This window comes from Lissotriton helveticus, chromosome 3_1 (genome assembly GCF_964261635.1).
Source record: "Lissotriton helveticus chromosome 3_1, aLisHel1.1, whole genome shotgun sequence".
Classification (NCBI taxonomy): domain Eukaryota; kingdom Metazoa; phylum Chordata; class Amphibia; order Caudata; family Salamandridae; genus Lissotriton; species Lissotriton helveticus.
Genome location: NC_136061.1, coordinates 625,583,362 through 625,601,944, shown reverse-complemented (window position 1 = coordinate 625,601,944; position 18,583 = coordinate 625,583,362). Strand labels below are relative to the sequence as shown.

Below are 18,583 nucleotides of genomic sequence, written 5' to 3'. Positions count from 1 at the left end.
CCTCTTCCAGTACCTGGTCTCCATCAGCATCCTGAGCAGCGCCTGTTTTCGTCGTTTGCTTCCGTGTCTCAAAGGGCAGCCTCGACTGCTGCTTGTCCGGCTTGCCCATCGCGCTCGGGGGGCCAACTGGGCTAGTGATTTGGGGGCTCGCAGGTAATGCCGTCGTAGTTGGAGTCCGTGCGCGTCGCATCCGTGTTCCAGACGTCCTCCACGTCGAGGCCCTGCTCATTGGGCCATGTGGCGGGCTCCACGGCGGTGTAGGTCAGTTCAGCGCGCTGTGCAGTGGTGTCATGTGCCAGTGCATACGATGCAGTGCGCTGGCCGCGTCCCTATATCTCCCAGACCGTGTGGGGCGGACTCGCTGGTGATGGCGGGTCTAGGTCGCGCCGTCAAGGCAGCGGTCAGCATCGGCGATCAGCTTCCGACGCGCTCGCTCCCTGCAGCTCACCTCCGATTGTTACTCCTCCCAAGGCACCGTAGCAGCCGCACAAAGTGAGGTCTCCGCGCCGGAGGGACTCTGATGTGTCACGATAGTTAGCTGGCAGCGTCCGGCGCAGGTTCGCCGAGTGTGCGTGTCACCGCCGCCGCCATTTTGGCCGCCGTGGAACGCAGACAGTCCGCCGCGATACCCGCAGTCTGCACAGGCACATCACACCCAAAAGCCGCTGATATTAGCGCTTCACAGCTAGCGCGTTGAGGGGGGGTTTGTCCAGTGGACTTTAATGCGCGTCATCGTGCGTTTTCATCTGCGGTCACTGCAGCCGCGCGCCGCCATTTTGTGCAGCCGGTCCGCTCCAGGAGAGGTCATGTCGACTTTCTTCGGCGTGCGGTCCGTTTCTCGGCCGAGATCGCCACAGAGTGCAGGCGAGTCTGTCAGCCGTCCATTCCGCCGTTTTTCGCTGGAATCGGGTCAGGTTTAGGGCCAGGGGTTTCGAGGAGACGCGCCCGTCCGGCGGAGCCGACTTAGAAGTCAGCCATCACGCAGTGCGCCCTCTAGCGCCCCTCCACTCAGGTTTACTGTTAACTGGATGGCAGCCAATTCATTGAAAGTCAACCCGGATAAAACCGAGGTACTGATTATCCCAGCTCAAAATAGCCCTTGGTGTGGACTTTTCTGGCATTCAGAATTAGGTGTGGCGCCAATCCCAGTGCCAGTAGTAAAGAGCCTAGGCTTGAAAATCGATTCAGATCTGTCTATGCCTGGCCAGGTGTCTTCGGTTGTAGGCATCTGCACGGGCTTACTTAGGCAATTACGGAGACTTGTCCCTCTCCTCTCCACCTCTGTCTTACAATCAATTGTCTCAGCCACGGTCATTTTTCGGCTGGACTATGGGAATGCCCTTTATCTGGGCATCCCACAGAAGCTTCTGAGGAGACTGCAGATTGTACAAAATGATGCGACCAGGTAAATTTTTAGTCTCCCTAGGTGCACGCGAGCCACCCCCCTACTTCACAAATTGTACTGGCTGCGTGTGCAATTTAAGAGCCTGTGTATAACCCACAAGGCTATGTATGGGGATGCACCAAAATACATAAAAGACAGAGTGCAAAAGTACGTGCCTGGACGGGTTCTACGTTCTTCGGAGGCCTGTAGGCTAGCCTCTTCCAGGTACAACTTCAAGACTAAAGGGGGCAGAGCGTTCTCGGTCCTACTTCCACGGATCTGGAATGATTTACCGGAGAGCCTGCACAAGGAATCGGGCCAGCTCCCCTTTAGAAAGCTGTTAAAAACCCACTTGTTTAGAGAGACATTGACATCTGTCTAATGCTCCGTCCTTGCAGCCATGCAGTGACTTGCTCCTTCTCTGAAGCGCTTAGAGACCAGTGGTGATTTGCGCTATATAAAAATAACATAACATAACATAGTATGTGGTACCCAGGGCATGGTGTTTAAGGGGTCAGCCTGACCTGAAGCACTGGTTGTCCAAGCCTGATTGACCCAAATAAATTAATGACAACAGGCCTGCCATTGCAGACTGCAGGAACATTGGAAACGGCTTGAACTCTACTTTGCACTCACCATGTGTGGCAAAGTCAATGTACTATTTTTAATATATGCCAGTTATCCCTAAGGAAGACCTCCTTAAAGCCCAGGAGGCAGGGTGCATTATAGTTAAGGTGTGGTCATGTAAGTGCAAGCTTATATGTCCTTAAGAGACCTTTACCATTAAAGGTCCACATGATAACATGGGCTGGCACCCAAGCAAACCCATGGTTGGCAGCTCCATTATGGTATTGCCTAAATATGTTGTGCTTGGTATCAAACAACGTGCCTCATCACCTCTGACACAAATCTTGTGTTGTGGATGATGTGGCTTGCTACCAGGTAGCTACCTTGGAGGTTGTGGTTGCCCCAGCCTTTTCTGTGCTCTGGCTGCCAGCCCACACTTGCTGCTACCAATACAGGAATCTGACCCCCTGCCACACAACGGCCTGGATGGAAAGGAGGGCACAACTCCCTCCCTGACAGGCTGGCTAGTGTAGCAGCACCTCAAGGCGGTGAGCTTCAAATGCTGCACTGCCTGTGATATGCAATCAGGCTGCCTCACAAAGGAGGAAACAGCCCTGCCCCCAGGCACATTTGCACCTCGGCAGGCAGGAAAGTGAGACATTTAGGATGTGTACACCCCCAAAAGTTTAGCCACACCTTTAAGTAGTCGAATAGTGGGTTCTGGGTAGAATAGGTGACATGCACTGTTGGATGTAGTCACCTCAGGGGCAGATTGGCCACTTGCACCCGTGTCCCTAATGCCTCATAATCTAGGATTTAAGGGCTACCCCTGATATCAGAACCGCCGTTCTGATCTGACTTGCATTAAGGACAAAAGAGGAGACTTGTGTCTACGACAACAGGAGCTGCACAAACCAAAGGGGTGATACTCTGCACCTGTGGCAACCTTCCTGGAACTGCACAGATGTGCTCGTCCTCGTACCAAAGTTAGTTTCCCCCAGACAGACGGACTCCACAATGTTTCAGGCTGCTACTGTGTACCCCAGGACCTCCAGACATCAAAATCACGTTCTGCTGTGCCTACCGCTGCCAGGCTTGTTGGTCGCCAGTCTGGCAACCACCTCCTTTACTCAACGCTGTGCCTAGCGGTAACACTGCAAAACCTTCCTCCGACTTCAGAAGGTGCTTCGTTTTTTACTTTGTGCACCATGTTCCCCACCAGCAGTGTGAAATCGGTAAACCCAGCATTCCCACGGCTCCAGCTTCAGCACCAAGACAGCCAGGACAACTCTGCATCCGGGCTTCTTGAGCCAGGTAATATTTAACTGACTATTGTGGCTTGGTCCTGTGACCCACATCACCTTTAGCCTCCTTGGGTTCCACGCAACTTGACCTGCAAGTAAGTGACCGATTGTCACTACCACTCTTTCCCATTGACCCCAAAGCAAAAGCTCTGCCGTATTGAATTGGTGTGATATATATATATTTTTTCTAAAATCTACAACTCCGGTTATATGTATCTGATTACGTTTGTTTTGTTGTCTAAATTAATATAAAAATCTTCTCTATTATTATAAACTGGTGTCGGATTTATTTAGAGTTGTGTCAATTACTTAAAGTCAATCAATCAATCAATCAATGACATTTATAGAGCGCACTACATACCCGTAGGGTCTCAAGGCGCTGGGGGAGGGGGGGTGCCGCTACTGCTCGAACAGCCAGGTCTTCAGCTTCTTCCTGAAGGAGAGATGGTCTTGGGTCAGGCGCAGGTCGGGAGGGAGGGAGTTCCAGGTCTTGGCGGCCAGGTAGGAGAAGGACCTTCCTCCTGTAGTCGCTCTTCGGATGCGGGGGACGGCGGCGAGAGCGTGGTTGGCTGATCGGAGGTGGCGTTTGGGAGCGTAGAAGTTGATTCGGCTGTTGAGGTAGCTTGGGCCTTGGTCGTGTAGGGCTTTGTGTGCGTGGGTGAGGAGGCGGAAGGTGATTCTTTTGTTGACGGGGAGCCAGTGAAGGTCTCTCAGATGTCCGGAGATGTGGCTGGTTCGTGGGATGTCGAGGATGAGTCTGGCTGAGGCGTTCTGGATCCGCTGGAGTCTCTTCTGGAGCTTGGCGGTGGTACCGGCGTAGAGGGCGTTGCCGTAGTCCAGTCGGCTAGTGACGAGGGCCTGGGTGACGGTCTTCCTGGTCTCGGTGGGGATCCACCAGAAGATCTTCCGTAGCATGCGTAGGATGTTGAAGCACGCCGAGGAGACGTTGTTGACTTGCCTGGTCATGGAGAGGGAGGAGTCCAGGATGAAGCCCAGGTTGCGTGCATGGTCTGTCGGTTTGGGTGCGGTGCCCAGGGCGGGGGGCCACCAGGAGTCGTCCCAGGCGGAGGGTGAAGAGCCCAGGATGAGGACCTCCGTCTTGTCCGAGTTCAGTTTCAGGCGGCTGGTCGTCATCCACTCGGCTACCTCTTTCATCCCTTCGTGCAGGTTGGCTCTGGCGGCGGCGGGGTCGTTGGTCAGGGAGAGGATCAGCTGGGTGTCGTCGGCGTAGGAGATTATGCTGAGGTTGTGTTGGCGTGCGATGGCCGGGTGGGGACTCATGTAGACGTTGAAGAGGGTGGGGCTCAGTGAGGATCCTTGGGGGACGCCGCAGATGTTGGTACTCTGAAATGCTTAACACATGTTCCTCTAGTAAAGCCTGACTGCTCTTTGCCACTCTCCCATGACTGAAGTTGGGATTTAATATTGTTAATCCAAGCACCGTCTTTGGGGGTATTGTGGGATCATTGCATGGTGAAGACTATCCAATATCACCACATATTACTCCACCTTCCTACAGGAATACTTTTAGAGTGCCGGCTGGATCCCTGTGTATATACAAATACAAGTCTTATTTGAACATGCTGTCTGTATCTGTTGTTGCTTTGGTTTGATGTGCTTGAGGCCAAAATACAACCACCTAGAAATGTTTAGTATTCTATGTTTTCAGTCCAGTGACAGTTATAAATTTAGAAATGTGTGAATAAGCTTTTTTAACAAAATTAACTGAGGGAGTTAAGTTCACTTCTGGATTGGGAGCCAATGACGGGTGTCTTGCCTAATCCTCCCTTTCCTATCCTCTTCTTGCCTCTTTATTCCATTTCTTAGTCTCCAAATCCTCCTTTTTCATACCTTGTCTTCCAGTCTCCATTTACAGTCATTTAGTCTATGTATTACTCAAATTGACGGTGGTTTCTCAGAAATGGTCTCTGGTGAGACACTCTACGAACCTTGCCACTGTCCGATAAATTTCCTGCTTGGATTTGTGTCTCTGCAGCATTCAGGACATTGCCATCCTCTTCAATGTCATCACACTCTTCCTGATGTTCTTCAACACGTTCGTCTTCCAGGCTGGTCTAGTTAGTCTCCTGTTCCACAAATTTAAAGGCACCATCCTCCTTTCGGCTGTGTACCTGGGGCTGAGCATTGCCTTCCACGTTTGGGTGATGGTAAGGACAAATATCATGTGAAAGTAGGCTCAGCAATCACTATTAGTTTTTCTATTCTAGCTCAAGACTATTGGTAAAAGATGGGAGTTATTGTTAGTAGTGTTGAAGATACGTTTTTGAGTTCGTGGGCACTGGTCTCTCAAGTAAAGGGTAATTGTGTGTATGACTGCAAGTTGTGTTTCTGCAGATGATCCAGATGTTTAGGCACAGGCTGAGGGGACACTGTTAGTGTGTAAGGGACGGGTGTGTTAACAGAATGTTAGTGTGTTTGGGATTGGGCTTGTCAGCATGTGTTTAGGGGCCCTGTTTTTCATGCATGGACTGGATTATGAGACAGATGCTCGTCGGTACGTGATGATAAGACCTGGCATGTGATTAGGCAAAGTATGTCAAGGTGTTTTGGACAGTGTTTCCGTGTGTAGTTTGGCATGGTTTGACTGGTGTTTGACCATGTAGGTTATGGCCTTGAATTTGTGTGGGTGAGTTACTAGGCTGGATCTTCAATGTGTAGTTAGGCAGAGTTTTTCCCAATCTAAATATAGCCTTGTTTCATTTATGAGTCAGCATATGGCTGGATGTACATTTGCCCTGTAGTATAATTAGGTAGAGTATGGCTTTTCTCGGGATTAGTGTCTCCAGCTTGTGTTTGGTTTAGCAGACTTGCAGTGAAGGACAACAAACCTCATTTCCAGGCAAAGGCATACCAGAATAAATATGGGGGTTATGTCTCCAAGTAGGGTTTTGTTTTAAATCCTGGTAAGAAGGGACCCATGACCAGATGCACAGCATTTTAGGAGAATGTTCAGGAGCTTTTCTTTCTAGTGCGCTGCAAGTGCTTTTGTCTGCAGTTTGTAGGTCTTTTTTTCTCTTTTTCTTTTACATGTAAAATTCCAGATGTGCACTATGCGTAGCCGGCAAAGTTGCCCAGTTTACTTTTACCCATGTGATATTTTTATTTGGTGAGATCATTTTCATTCTAGTCAACCTCACCCTTGTTAGAAGATACATGCCAAATAATTTCTCTGCAATTTTACTTTTTTTAAAGCTTTTTTATGTACGGTAGGTAGCAAAAGTTTAGACATTTCCCATCCAAGTTTAACTTGCAGAACTTTGCCAGGTACAATGTCATTACAGAGGGAAAAACCACAAACTGTTTTTACAGAACCATTTTGTTTGTGTTAAATAAGTATATGTGTGCCATTAATGTTCATGCATCGTGAAATTGTCACTTTTCCATAAAATATCATAATGATTGAAGAAAAAACAAAAACACGTTGCATGCCCCGATTTTTATGTACATGTAAATGACGTGGATAACCTAAAAATATGGCATGAATGAGGCCCTTGTCCAGCAATGTTGAGCACCCGACTAGTATGCCATTTTCAAGTCTCGCCATAGACTGCACATGCGCTGTCGTTGGAAATCATTTTGCCAGCTAACCGTGGGCTTAGAGCCCACAATGATTGCTTAGCGTTGTTTGGCTTCAGTCTCACTCTCATTTGATTGTTTCTCCTTCTTTAGTGCGTGAGGGCTTCTCTTCCACTTCTTGTTTGTCCCTCTCCCTGGAGCATGGGCCCATTATTTGTGTACTTCCAGTGTTCCCTTTTCGAGTACTACTTCTTTCTTTTTGTCTAAGCATTCCTAAAGAGTAGATGCATTTTCTAGCAATCTCTGTCATGTGCTCCTTCCTTTCTACCTCACTCATGTTGCTGTTGCCTGTGTGCTTATCCTCTCCCTGCAATGTCACGAACCAGGAAGTGCACTGCGTTTTTCACCACAGAACTTCCACCATTTTTCCCGGACAATGGCCCAGACAACATTTGCTGAAAGGACAAAACCACAATCCTTGCTCTTTACAAATCAATTTAATCGAATCTGACCTTGTGTAATGTAACTTGCGCTCAAGTAAAGCGCTACCTTGCCCTTGGGCCTAGCTCTACATAAAACTGTGACACAAAATAAATGTAAAAAAAAGTTATCCTACTGTAGTGACATAGCGTTTTAACCGCACAGCACAACTTCATACTTCATTGCTGCGACTTATGCCGAAACCGAGAAAAGTGAGAAAAATAGATTAAATAAAGTTAGATTAAACTCAGAAAGGATTAGATTAACAGATAGTTAGGGGTTGGACACAGCATCTGCATTAGGTAGGAGTTAGTAAAATACTGCTAGGGTTTGCCTCCGGGAGGAGGGCTTCTGAGAGGGCCTGTACGGTGGGACACACAGAGCCAGAATTTGCAGTTGCGTTACTTTTGGCAAGACCTTCACAAGGATCTTCAGGACTCCATTTATTTTGATCGCGGAAGCTCTCACGAGAAGAAATCAGCTTAATTTGCAGCTGTGAGGGTCTCTGCACAGAGGAGTTTCGCCTTCAACTTTCCTGGGGTGCGGCACGTGCACGCATGAGACCCACTGTAGCTTGTAGCTGCCGGATTGGTTGCCTGGCAAACACATGCTATTCCGGCCACAAATCTCTCTACTGGATTAACCCTTGCTGGCTAGGCTAATTTTGCATCTGTATCAGCGCTGCTGTATAAGGATTGTTCTGGTTGTTGTGACTATTTAAAGCAACACTATAGAAGGTTTATCAGTTCCTGATGTATTTTTATATTCCCCTGGTGAACCAGTTGTACCGTGGGAAGACTGGAGAGAAGGCTCAAACATATGTTCAGGCAATTGGAGGAGGTATTTTTACTGCCTCAAGGAAGCTAGCTTTCCTCAAGCAATGTCTGGGTGAAGGGATTAGAGCATTGAATATAGGCCATGTAGGGGGCTTAATTTAAACCTGTGGCTTCTGGTACGCACATCGGCATGTTAACAGAAAGCACACACGCTCCTCCACCCATGCAGGGGGCCTAATTTAAGCCGGTGGCTACACCCCCTCCCCAAAAGAAATCTAACGCACAATACATAAAAACACATTCGTGAAAAAGCACTGAGCATTTTTCTGCCCCCTTCTTTCATTAACATGGCCTCCTTTCACTCTCTTTCTTTGTGCACAATGCCAAGCTCTTAGGGCACCCTCAAAACCAGGCGGGTAATATAGGTGCATGCAGAGGGATTAATTTAAACATGTGGCTTCTGGTACGCACATCGGCATGCTAACAGAAAGCAGAGCAGCGCCACCCATGCAGGAGGCTTAATTTAAGCCGGTGTATGCCGGAACTAACATTACTAGATCCCAATAAAAAACAAGCATTGGAAATGCAATAGGTCTCGCACCATTAGAGTTAGTGCTTTTAGAATTGTTTATGGTTTTTTTTTGTAAATGTTTAGCATTTTTGTTTCCTGTAGCCAATGCTAAAGAATTACAAATAAAAAAAGCCATAAATATTTATAAAAGCTGTAACTGAAATGGTCTGAGAGCTATTGCACTGTGTGAGGGTGAGGTGTTGAGGGTGAGTGAGGGTGAGCGTGAGGGTGGGTGAGGGTGAGTGAGTGAGGGTGAGTGAGGGGTTGAGGGTGAGTGAGGGTGAGGGGTTGAGGGTGAGTGAGGGTGGGTGAGGGGTTGAGGTGAGTAAGGGTGAGTGAGGGTGAGTGAGGGTGAGTGAGGGTGAGGGGTTGAGGGTGAGTGAGGGTGAGGGTGGGTGAGGGTGAGTGAGGGTGAGGGTGAGGGGTTGACTGTGAGTGAGGGTGAGGGGTTGAGGGTGAGTGAGGGTGAGGGATTGAGGGTGAGGGGTTGAGGGTGAGTGAGGGTGAGTGAGGGTGAGGGTGAGTGAGGGTGAGGGGTTGAGGGTGAGTGAGGGTGAGGGTGAGTGAGGATGAGGTGTTGAGGGTGGGTGAGGGTGAGTGAGGGTGAGGGTGAGTGAGGGTGAGTGTGAGTGAGGGTGAGGGTGAGGGGTTGAGGGTGATTGAAGGTGAGGGGTTGAGGGTGAGGGTGAGTGAGGGTGAGGGTGAGTGAGGGTGAGGGGTTGAGGGTGAGTGAGGGTGAGGGTGAGGGGTTGAGGGTGGGTGAGGGTGAGTGAGGGTGAGGGGTTGAGGGTGAGTGAGGATGAGTGAGAGTGAGGGGTTGAGGGTGAGGGGTTGAGGGTGAGGGGTGAGGGTGAGTGAGGGTGAGTGAGGGTGAGTGAGGGGTTGAGGGTGAGTGAGGGTGAGTGAGGGTGAGGGTGAGTGAGGGTTTGAGGGTGAGGGGTTGAGGGTGAGTGAGGGTGAGGGGTTGAGGGTGAGTGAGGGTGAGGGCATTCACATGTACTGCGCGTGGGTGTCCTTCCTTTCCTGGAAATGCTAACTTTACTGTCTTAAAAGAAAGTGAAAGCAAAGCAGACTAAAGATCGAACAGAGATCGTCGGGGACTTTCCACTTCGACGCAAGTGTGGCTTTGTTCAGCTGTTAGGCAGAGGGTGTTTGTGGAGTGTGGGCGGGGCTACCTGTATTTGATGGGTGACATCACCTTTCGTAGGAGTTTGGAGCTTAACATTGGCCACAGGCTAAGCCAATAGGCCCTAGAGCCCTAGTCTTCAAACTTTTTAAGCCCCCGCGTCAATACATTTCATTAGGGCTCCCAGGCGAGCGTGGGAAAGGAGAGGAGGGGAGAGCAGCAGAAGAAGCCGAATGAGAGAGATCGAATGAGGAGAGAGGCGGGGCAGGAGCCCGCTTGTTAATAAATAATCCCCGGAGGTGGTGATATTTCCCGGGATTGTGACAGAACATTTCTCGCTGCACCAACACAAACAGAGGCAGCGAGAGACATGTCACCGGGGGAGGGGGCGGGTGTCTGCGCGCTGCTCCGGGGACAGCGGGGGAGGGGCGTGTGTGCGGTGCTGCTGGGGAAGGCATGCGGGGCTGCTGAGCAGGGACAAAGGCAGAACAAAAACGGAGGTTGGATGGGCAAAGGAAGAAAGAGGTGACACACGAACTGGAATAAATAAAACTAAAAAGTAGAAAATTGGGGATATTAAATAGAAAGGGGTGAAAGAGGGGGAGGCAGGAAAGTAAACGGAGAGCGGTGAGACAAAACGAAGACGACTTTCAGGAGGCGAGCGCGGGAAAGGAGAGGAGGGGAGAGCACGGCGGGCAGGGGTGGGGCGGAGAGGGGAGAGGTGCGACACGGCAGGCAGGGGAGGAGAGTAGGAGGAGGAGGGGGGAGGAGAGTAGGGGAGGCACAGAAAGGTCTTCTGCTCGATGTTAATGATAGCCAAATGGCATATATATAACCCAGACGGGGCTTATTTACAAAGCCAGCGGGGATCTTCAAAGGGTGGCACAGCTCTTGCCCCGGTGGAGCAACAATGGGCAATGCAGCCGTCCAGGACTGTGTAGCTATGGAGAGCACAATATTATACCATTAGTTGCCCGAGGCTATGCCATGTTAGCTACAACTGTAGGGTGTTTGTAACACGAGCTCCAGACATTTGTTTCCACGCTCTAGGCATTGACAGTTATAGCCGCTCAGCAAAGCTTCGTGGTGCCTTTGTCTGGTGGAGCGCGGAGCGTAGATGATTTAAAAGGCAGCTGAGACATGCAGGATGAAAGAGGAGTGTCACTGTAGAATGCTGGAGATGAGAGGGACTGCCAGCCTAAGATCCAGGAGGCGAGAAAGACCGTCAGTGTGGAGTGCAGGATTCGAGAGAGACTGTCAGTGTGGAGTATAGGAATGAGAGAGAGCGTCAGTGTGGCGTGCAGTATTCGAGAGAGACTGTCAGTGTGGAGTATAGGAATGAGAGAGCGTCAGTGTGGCATGCAGTATTCGAGAGAGACTGTCAGTGTGGAGTATAGGAATGAGAGAGAGCGTCAGTGTGGCGTGCAGGATTCGAGAGAGACTTGTCAGTGTGGAGTGCAGGAGGCGAGAGAGACCGTCAGTGTGGCGTGCAGGATGAGAGAGAGACTTGTCAGTATGGAGTGCAGGAGGCGAGAGAGACCGTCGGTGTGGCGTGCAGGGGACGTAAGATATTGTAATTGCTGGGTGTACGAGGCGTGGGAGACTGTCATGTAGGGTGGGTGCAGCAAATGAGAGAGATTGTCAGTGTGGCGTGCAGGATACGAGAGAGACTGTCAGTGTGGGATGCAGGAGATAGAGACACTGGAAACGAGAGACTGTCAATGAGGCGGGAGAAACGGTCATTGTGGGAAGCCGGAGTTGAAATAGACTCAGCGTGGGACGCCTGGGATAGGAGAGACTGTCGCTGTGAGATGCAGAAGATGAGAGGCAGTGTGAGTGCAGGTGTGTGGGTAGGAAAGGACGGCGTGTACGTCATGAGTGCGGGCACGGTTTCTGTGGGGTGAAAGGGAGAGGAGGGCTGCTGGTCTGGGAGGGTGGTCTGTTGGAAGAGGGGGTCGCCGTGGGAGGCACTGATGACGCAGTACTGAGGGAGAGAGTCCGTATTTGCACCGAGTGGTCGTCGGAGGTGTGAGGGCACAGGCCGCGGTGCCCGTGACATTGTGAGTGAGGATACGAAGCCGGATTTGACGGACGGGATTGTGACAGAACATTTCTCGCTGCACCAACACAAACAGAGGCAGCGAGAGACATGTCACCGGGGGAGGGAGCGGGTGTCTGCGCGCTGCTCCAGGGGACAGCGGGGGAGGGGCGTGTGTGCGGTGCTGCTGGGGAAGTGGAATAAATAAAAACTAAAAAGGAGAAAATTGGGGATATAAAATAGAAAGGGGTGAAAGAGGGGGAGGCAGGAAAGTAAACGGAGAGCGGTGAGACAAAACGAAGACGACTTTCAGGAGGCGAGCGTGGGAAAGGAGAGGAGGGGAGAGCACGGCGGGCAGGGGAGGGGGCGGAGAGGGGAGAGGTGCGACACGGCAGGCAGACAGGGGAGGAGAGTAGGAGGAGGAGGGGGGAGGAGAGTAGGGGAGGCACGGCCTAGCGGCCGTGCAATCAAGAAGTGAGGGGGCGGGAGAGTAGGCAAGGCAGGCGGCTGGGGGCATGTGCACGCGCTTTTAAGCTCAATGCTCATGCGCATTGAGCTTAAAAGTCACGGGCACTGCAAGGAATCGCCACGATTCCTTGCAAGTTGGACAAAGAGTGGATAAGCCCCCATAGTCTCGCAAGCTCGATGCGCATGCGCATCGACAGGCGAGACCTAAAAAATCACCTCCACTCTCCCCCCCTACTGCCCCCTTCCTTCCATAAACAAAATAAAACGAGAACACATTTTTTTTTATTAATTCTGGTTTATATTAGGATACTTCGGTTGTATATAATGTTCTCTAGGTTATATATAAGGTAATAAATGGTTATACTACTGTTTTCATTATAACTTTTAAACATACTACACAACATTCAGAAAGATCTGAACACATATTAAAAACGTTAACAAGGCCAAATGCTCTCTCTAAACACTTATAAGGCCACAAAGCGAGACCTATTGGCTACGCAATGCTTTTTTAAAAAGCACTTCCCCCCACTAGCTAGCGGAAAAGCAGGCGGCCTTCAATTCGAGCTTCGGGGGGCTGACTGTCGTGAACATGACATCTTGATGAAAGAGATGCTTGACCAACTCTCTCTTGCGTTCTACAAGGTGTGCACTTTTTTTCCACAAAAGCGCCCATAATATATCTGTTGCCAGGTTTAAGCGCACAATTTGGATGTCCCCACTCTAAATCCGGGCATGAATAAGAGGCTCAGAGGAGTTCTGGGAAGAGATTTAGATGTAGGTATCAAGATATGACAAGTAAATAAATCGGAGCGGAAAACATGAAATCCGAAGCGGTCGCACTTCACTGGCAAAACACTCCGTCCCCACTGTTAACAATAGGACATCCAGATTGAAATCGCTGTTGCCTTTTCATGTTGTTTGTGGCATGAACATGCTGTGGCTGGATGGTGGGTGAAACAGAGTGACATAACAAGGAGTTCCTTACAGATCCCGGCTAAACATGATTTTTGTAACTACGGCATTTTGCCATCACCAGCCCCCATACAATTTGTATACTATAGTTTTGAAATCTTTTAAAGACAGGGAAGGCTGTAATTATCTTATGCTCTTAATTTGTATTCTATAATCCCTTACTGTAATGGTTGCATTGATCAGTTTCATTTAGTTTGATGGTATTGAGGACATTCGCGCAGTTTCTGCTTTAGTGGAGGTGCCACAGGGGCATTTAATCTTTGGCCAGCACAACAATGGTTAAGGCTTTATAGCATATGGGGCCCCTGTGTGTACTCTTATGTGTGCGATAACACATATAACATCCATTTCTTTCTGTATCGTTTCCTTTGCTGTAGTGTGCAGCAAGGTCGCTGCTCTGCTGTCAAGGGCTGTCTCAGACCCACTGTATGAAAGCAACCCCTCTCCTTCTCCATTGCAGAGGGTTTCTTCTCCCCCTATGTGATGGCAAGGGCCCTTACCAACCCTATTTTTTTTAAAATTATATTAGTTTGAGGGCAATGTACAATAGGTGTGGTTTTTCTCTCCTATCTGGACTGATAGCAAGGAAACATCAGCTTCACAGAAATCAGGAGAGGATGCAGTCCCAGCCTACAGTTGTGATTGAAGATAAAATGAAGGCAATTTCTCCTTTGGGAATTTGTGCATTAGTGCTTCAAAACGAAGACAACTTAATAGTTTCATTTAGCATTTTATGGCGCTATGTAAAGAGTGTGGTTTGAGAGTCAATTTATTTTGACAGTTTTTGGGCATCCTCCATGACTCTGGATTGTGCCCACTCTTGCTTTTGAGTGTATATTTTCATTGCTCTTCTGATTAATCTGTATCGAATTATGGACTGGTTATGAACACTTCCTTGTGTGCATTGCCTTGTACCAGATGTGTGCCAATACAGCGATGTTGTTCAGAAACTGATTTGCAGTCAGTGACAGTGTGCATAGTAACTCCCACTTGTCTAAATACTCCAAAGCATTCTGTGCTTTACATCAGTATTTCCAAGTAGCTGGAGTGCATCTAATTCACTCCACGGGTTCCTAAGAATTATTGTCTCCGTAGTAATCATGGGAGAAGGCCCAAAGTTTAGGAGGCGGTTCTTAGTGGTACAAAGTGGTACAAAAGGGGGTGGTGATAGACGGAGCATCTGAACCAATCAAACATTCACACCCAGTCAACAGATCTGGGTTTAATCCATCACCGTTCTTTAGCCCACTCTGCCACCCCAGTTCAGACATGGCCATATGCAAATCAGTCTGACCCCGTGCCTCATGGGAACATTCCAGCCCGAACTGCCAAGCCATGCCTTCCCTGGACCGGAAACAAGCTTCCCAGGACCGGTTTCTGGCATTACAGCCATCTTCAGCCCGGCTTGCTTGAATCCAGTGGCAAAGTGAGCAAGGTGGTACAGGCAGTGTTTAGCAAGTGGATTAGGGACTTGAACTTGTTCTTTAGCTACACATTATTGTTTTCAGAAATGTCGTTTAATAGGGTCCAGTTTGTGATTATTGTTGGCTCGGTGGTGATGGTTTTCTCCTTTGAACCTATTGTTAGGAATGGAGATTTGTTGTTATTAAGATATTATCATTTTGCAGCCACTCATTCTTTAATGTGTCAGACGTTTGTGCAGTATTTATAAAAGTTATGTAAACACTGATTGTGAAATTTAGAACCCAATTTGTAAAGCAGTTTATACATTTAAGTTAAACTTGGTTGTGCTCTTAATACATTACATTACATACTTAATACATTTACAGGGGCAAATTTAGGATACTGAGTCCTAGAATAATAATGGACTTGTCCTTGTTGTCATTTGTTTCCTCCCTACTTTAAGCAGAATGAAAACAGTGCTTCTACAGACGCCTACAAGGCTCACGTCATCAAAAGAAACGTATGATCTACAAGTCGCAAGGACGACTGCAGAGATACATACATTATTATCAACTAATTCCCCCGTACATTTCGCGGAAATCCTGAGCGAAATCTTAAATATTTCTGATACCAATGGGATCTCAGGGGTATTTAAGACAGTATTTTCGATGGCATTAACACCATTCAAAGCCATACTGGGTATTTTTCCAGATTTCGTCCATTCGATTTTTGGCGGACTTCCCCTGATCCTAGCACTAATTGCAGGAATCCTATTCTTGGTCCTTATTTTTCGTTATGGCAACCCATGTCACAGATCAAACTCTCGCGACAATGGAAGAGACGATCCTAGCCATTGGATACCGGGACCGGATATCAAAAATCCTGGGACTCTCCCGGCTTAGAGACCTGAACATGACTTGGTTTCTATCATTTCGACCAATGTGGCAAAGGTGTGTTTTACCTGTACTAAGGTGTCTGCTATGCGGAGAAGAATGCGTGTTAGACACCTGTCTGACGCTACAATCGGATGCGCCAGTGGATGCAGATACACTGTTGGTTCCTACCAAGGTTCACGCTTTGTGCTGCCCTCAAAGGCTACCAATCCTGATGACGGCATTCCTGGAATCTTCACCACTACGATTGAAGAGTAGTGAAGTTCAAGATGAGAGCAGCATTGAACAGGTACGACCTTCTGTCAGCAATGCGAATCAGAATGTCAATGCAGACAATCATGCGCACGAATGCATGGTTACCCCTATTTCCGACTTAGTGGAACTTTCCCATGAAGCTGTTGACAGTTTTTTCGAAAGCCTGAATGATATGATGTTCTCTCCAGAACAGAAATAGAGACTTTTGAGTAAACTCGCACACGGCGTTCCCTGAATTCGGCCTTCAACTTTAAAAATAAAGTCACATGAACAATTTTTCCCACCGGTTCACGGACAGCAATTTTTTAGAAGCCCCAAATTAATTTTTTTTTACAAAATTTTCGGGACACTGATCTTCTGCTTAAAGTAAGAAACTATTCCTAGAGAACTAAGATTTCTATTTTTAGATACTTTATAGACTTTAGTTGCCCGCTGGGATGTTCACAAATATTTTATCATGTGATGAAATGGTCTCGAACTTTCTTTCTGTATAGCTATATTAAGAGCCATTTCATGTGTATTTCTCAAATACCAAATTAAGCAATAATGCATACAAATGCGTGTTTACTTTTGCATTTAATTCATAGCTTAAGTGCATACAAAATATATGACTGCAATTTTTCAGTATATTTGAAAATTTCAAAATGCATTTATGTATTTTGGGGTGGTAAGGTATACACTATTCTCTATAGTATGTTGTACTATGTTATACTATGCATAGATTAGTAAATATGACCATAGTTAGCGTGGAGTGGGTGTCGTGTATTCCTATAGGTTCTGAATCGATCCCCCTATTCCTGACCCTATTCTGGTTAAACTAACTATCAAGTTAACTAACAGTCAGCCCATGAGGCAAGACAAGCCCCCATGATGCAGATACCGTTATCTGACGCAGTCACACTACGGCACAGGAACGTGTTATCTGATTAGGTCATAACGCTTGAGATCTAATTAGACAAGCGACATTCCTCCAGCCCCTGATAAGGCATACGACGTTCTCATAACAAATCAAACCTATGACAACCTGGAAAATCCGTGCGGCCATTGTTTTGATTTCACAGAGAACTTTAGTAAAGAATGTGCTAACGAGCAAGTCGTATGACATCTTTATTGACGTATCTATGTCCATCCTTACGTCAATCTCGGCACCTTTAAGGTATAAATATTGCCGATCTTGCCCTATGCAAACACACGCGTGGTGACAAGACGGAGCAGCCACACTTGCCGAAGCCGAGAGCAGAAGCAGACCCCGCTGGCAGCAGCCCCGCCTTCCTGACGCGCTGAGAGACGCGCTGCTATCTCAAGCCGAGAGACCCAGTACCGGCGCTTCCGGGTAGCCCTCGCAGGCAGCCTGGAATATCGAGACCAGAGAAAGAGATACCATTCCTCATTCATCCTAAATTCCAGGTACAGAACTGAATAACCCCTCACAGAGAATTCTTTAGTTATTCACTTGGCAAAAACAAACTTAACTAAAACTGTAACTTTCTATTCCCGCCCACGCATCAGACTTAGGTCAGGTACACGGGGTAGGCGTATTTAGAAACACCAGTTGAGTACGTTTAGTCAAATGTATATGTGTATGTAAATATATTTTAATCATTTCAAACATCATATGGCTCAGAAACCATATCAATGTTTTTACAGTATTATTTTATACTATTGCTTTTAATGTATGCACTTTACTTAACTATAAGTATTGCAATAATATCGATCCATTTCTCATGTATGAGAAAAGAGACTGATCAATAAATAACACCTTTTTATTGAACACGCCCGTCTCTTCCTTTTCTCTACATTCTGATGAGACTAAGAATGCACGTACTGACTGAGTAAAATAATTGCCTTGTGCTCACACGACTCTCGAGATTAACTCTTGATTAGGGGAGAGCAAAGTTGTCATGTTCTATGGTTGTCAGAAACTAAATCCCTTCTTGTCTAATCAGGGAAGTTAATTCCTCCTTGAACATTCGAGAAAGTTTCTAGCGAACTCTGAGCTACGCTGGCAAACCCAAAAATTAAGTCTAGTATCGACAGTAGTAGACCTAGTTAACGTCTGGTCTAGGCCTTTACTGCTGTAGGTATTATTCCAATGCGCAGAGCCTATTGGGAAAATAGGAGCTACACTACAGGAGCAGCCCCTCCAGAGCAGCCCCTTCAATCCCAGGCGGAACAGATCCCAGGATAACGTGCTGCATGGCTACACACTTATAGGGTCAAAAAGGCGAGACCAATTGGCTATGCCAATGCTGGTTTCTCTGATTAGCTTAGTGTCTCATTGGATAGGGTTTTGCTGTCTCAGCGTATAAACCTGGTGATTTACTAGAAGAGGGTATGTCATTTATGCCTGGTTTATTACAGGCTTTAATAAGTCAATGTTTTGCTCGGTGTGCTGATTGACCAGCGTGAAAACTGGCAAGGTATGGATTAGTGCACATTTATTCAGATACCATTAGGCAGGAAGTGGTACAATGTGAAATAAAGAGCAGTAGGGCTACCAAGTATGTGATAGGCCTGAAGTTTCATGTGTATATTGTCAGTTTGTGAATCATCAGACCTACGGATATATGCCACTGCATGTGAATAAGCAGGGTATGGCTTGGTGTTTAAGTGGCCTAGTGTGATCAGGCAGATTATTGTCCAACGTGTTCTATGACAGTGTTTTGCTTGGTGTGTATATTGCCTGCTTTATGAATGAGTAGGGTATTTTTAACAATTTGATTTTTTTAAAATGTTTATAGTGTGTAACACATAAGCCAATCACACATGGGTCTGAAAAGAGGTACTGTCAAGAAAGTGTCATACAGA

General features: G+C 47.6%; 1 protein-coding gene across 2 annotated transcripts in view; it reads left to right on the top strand.

The window, feature by feature from the left end:
• The window catches only part of TMEM138 (transmembrane protein 138), a 73,304-nt gene that overhangs the window by 26,510 nt on the left and 28,211 nt on the right, over window positions 1-18,583 (top strand). For both annotated transcript variants that reach the window (XM_078680635.1, XM_078680636.1), the window contains exon 3: window positions 5,252-5,423. In XM_078680635.1, the coding sequence (XP_078536761.1) occupies window positions 5,252-5,423 (172 nt within the window). The remainder of the gene's footprint in view (window positions 1-5,251; window positions 5,424-18,583) is intronic.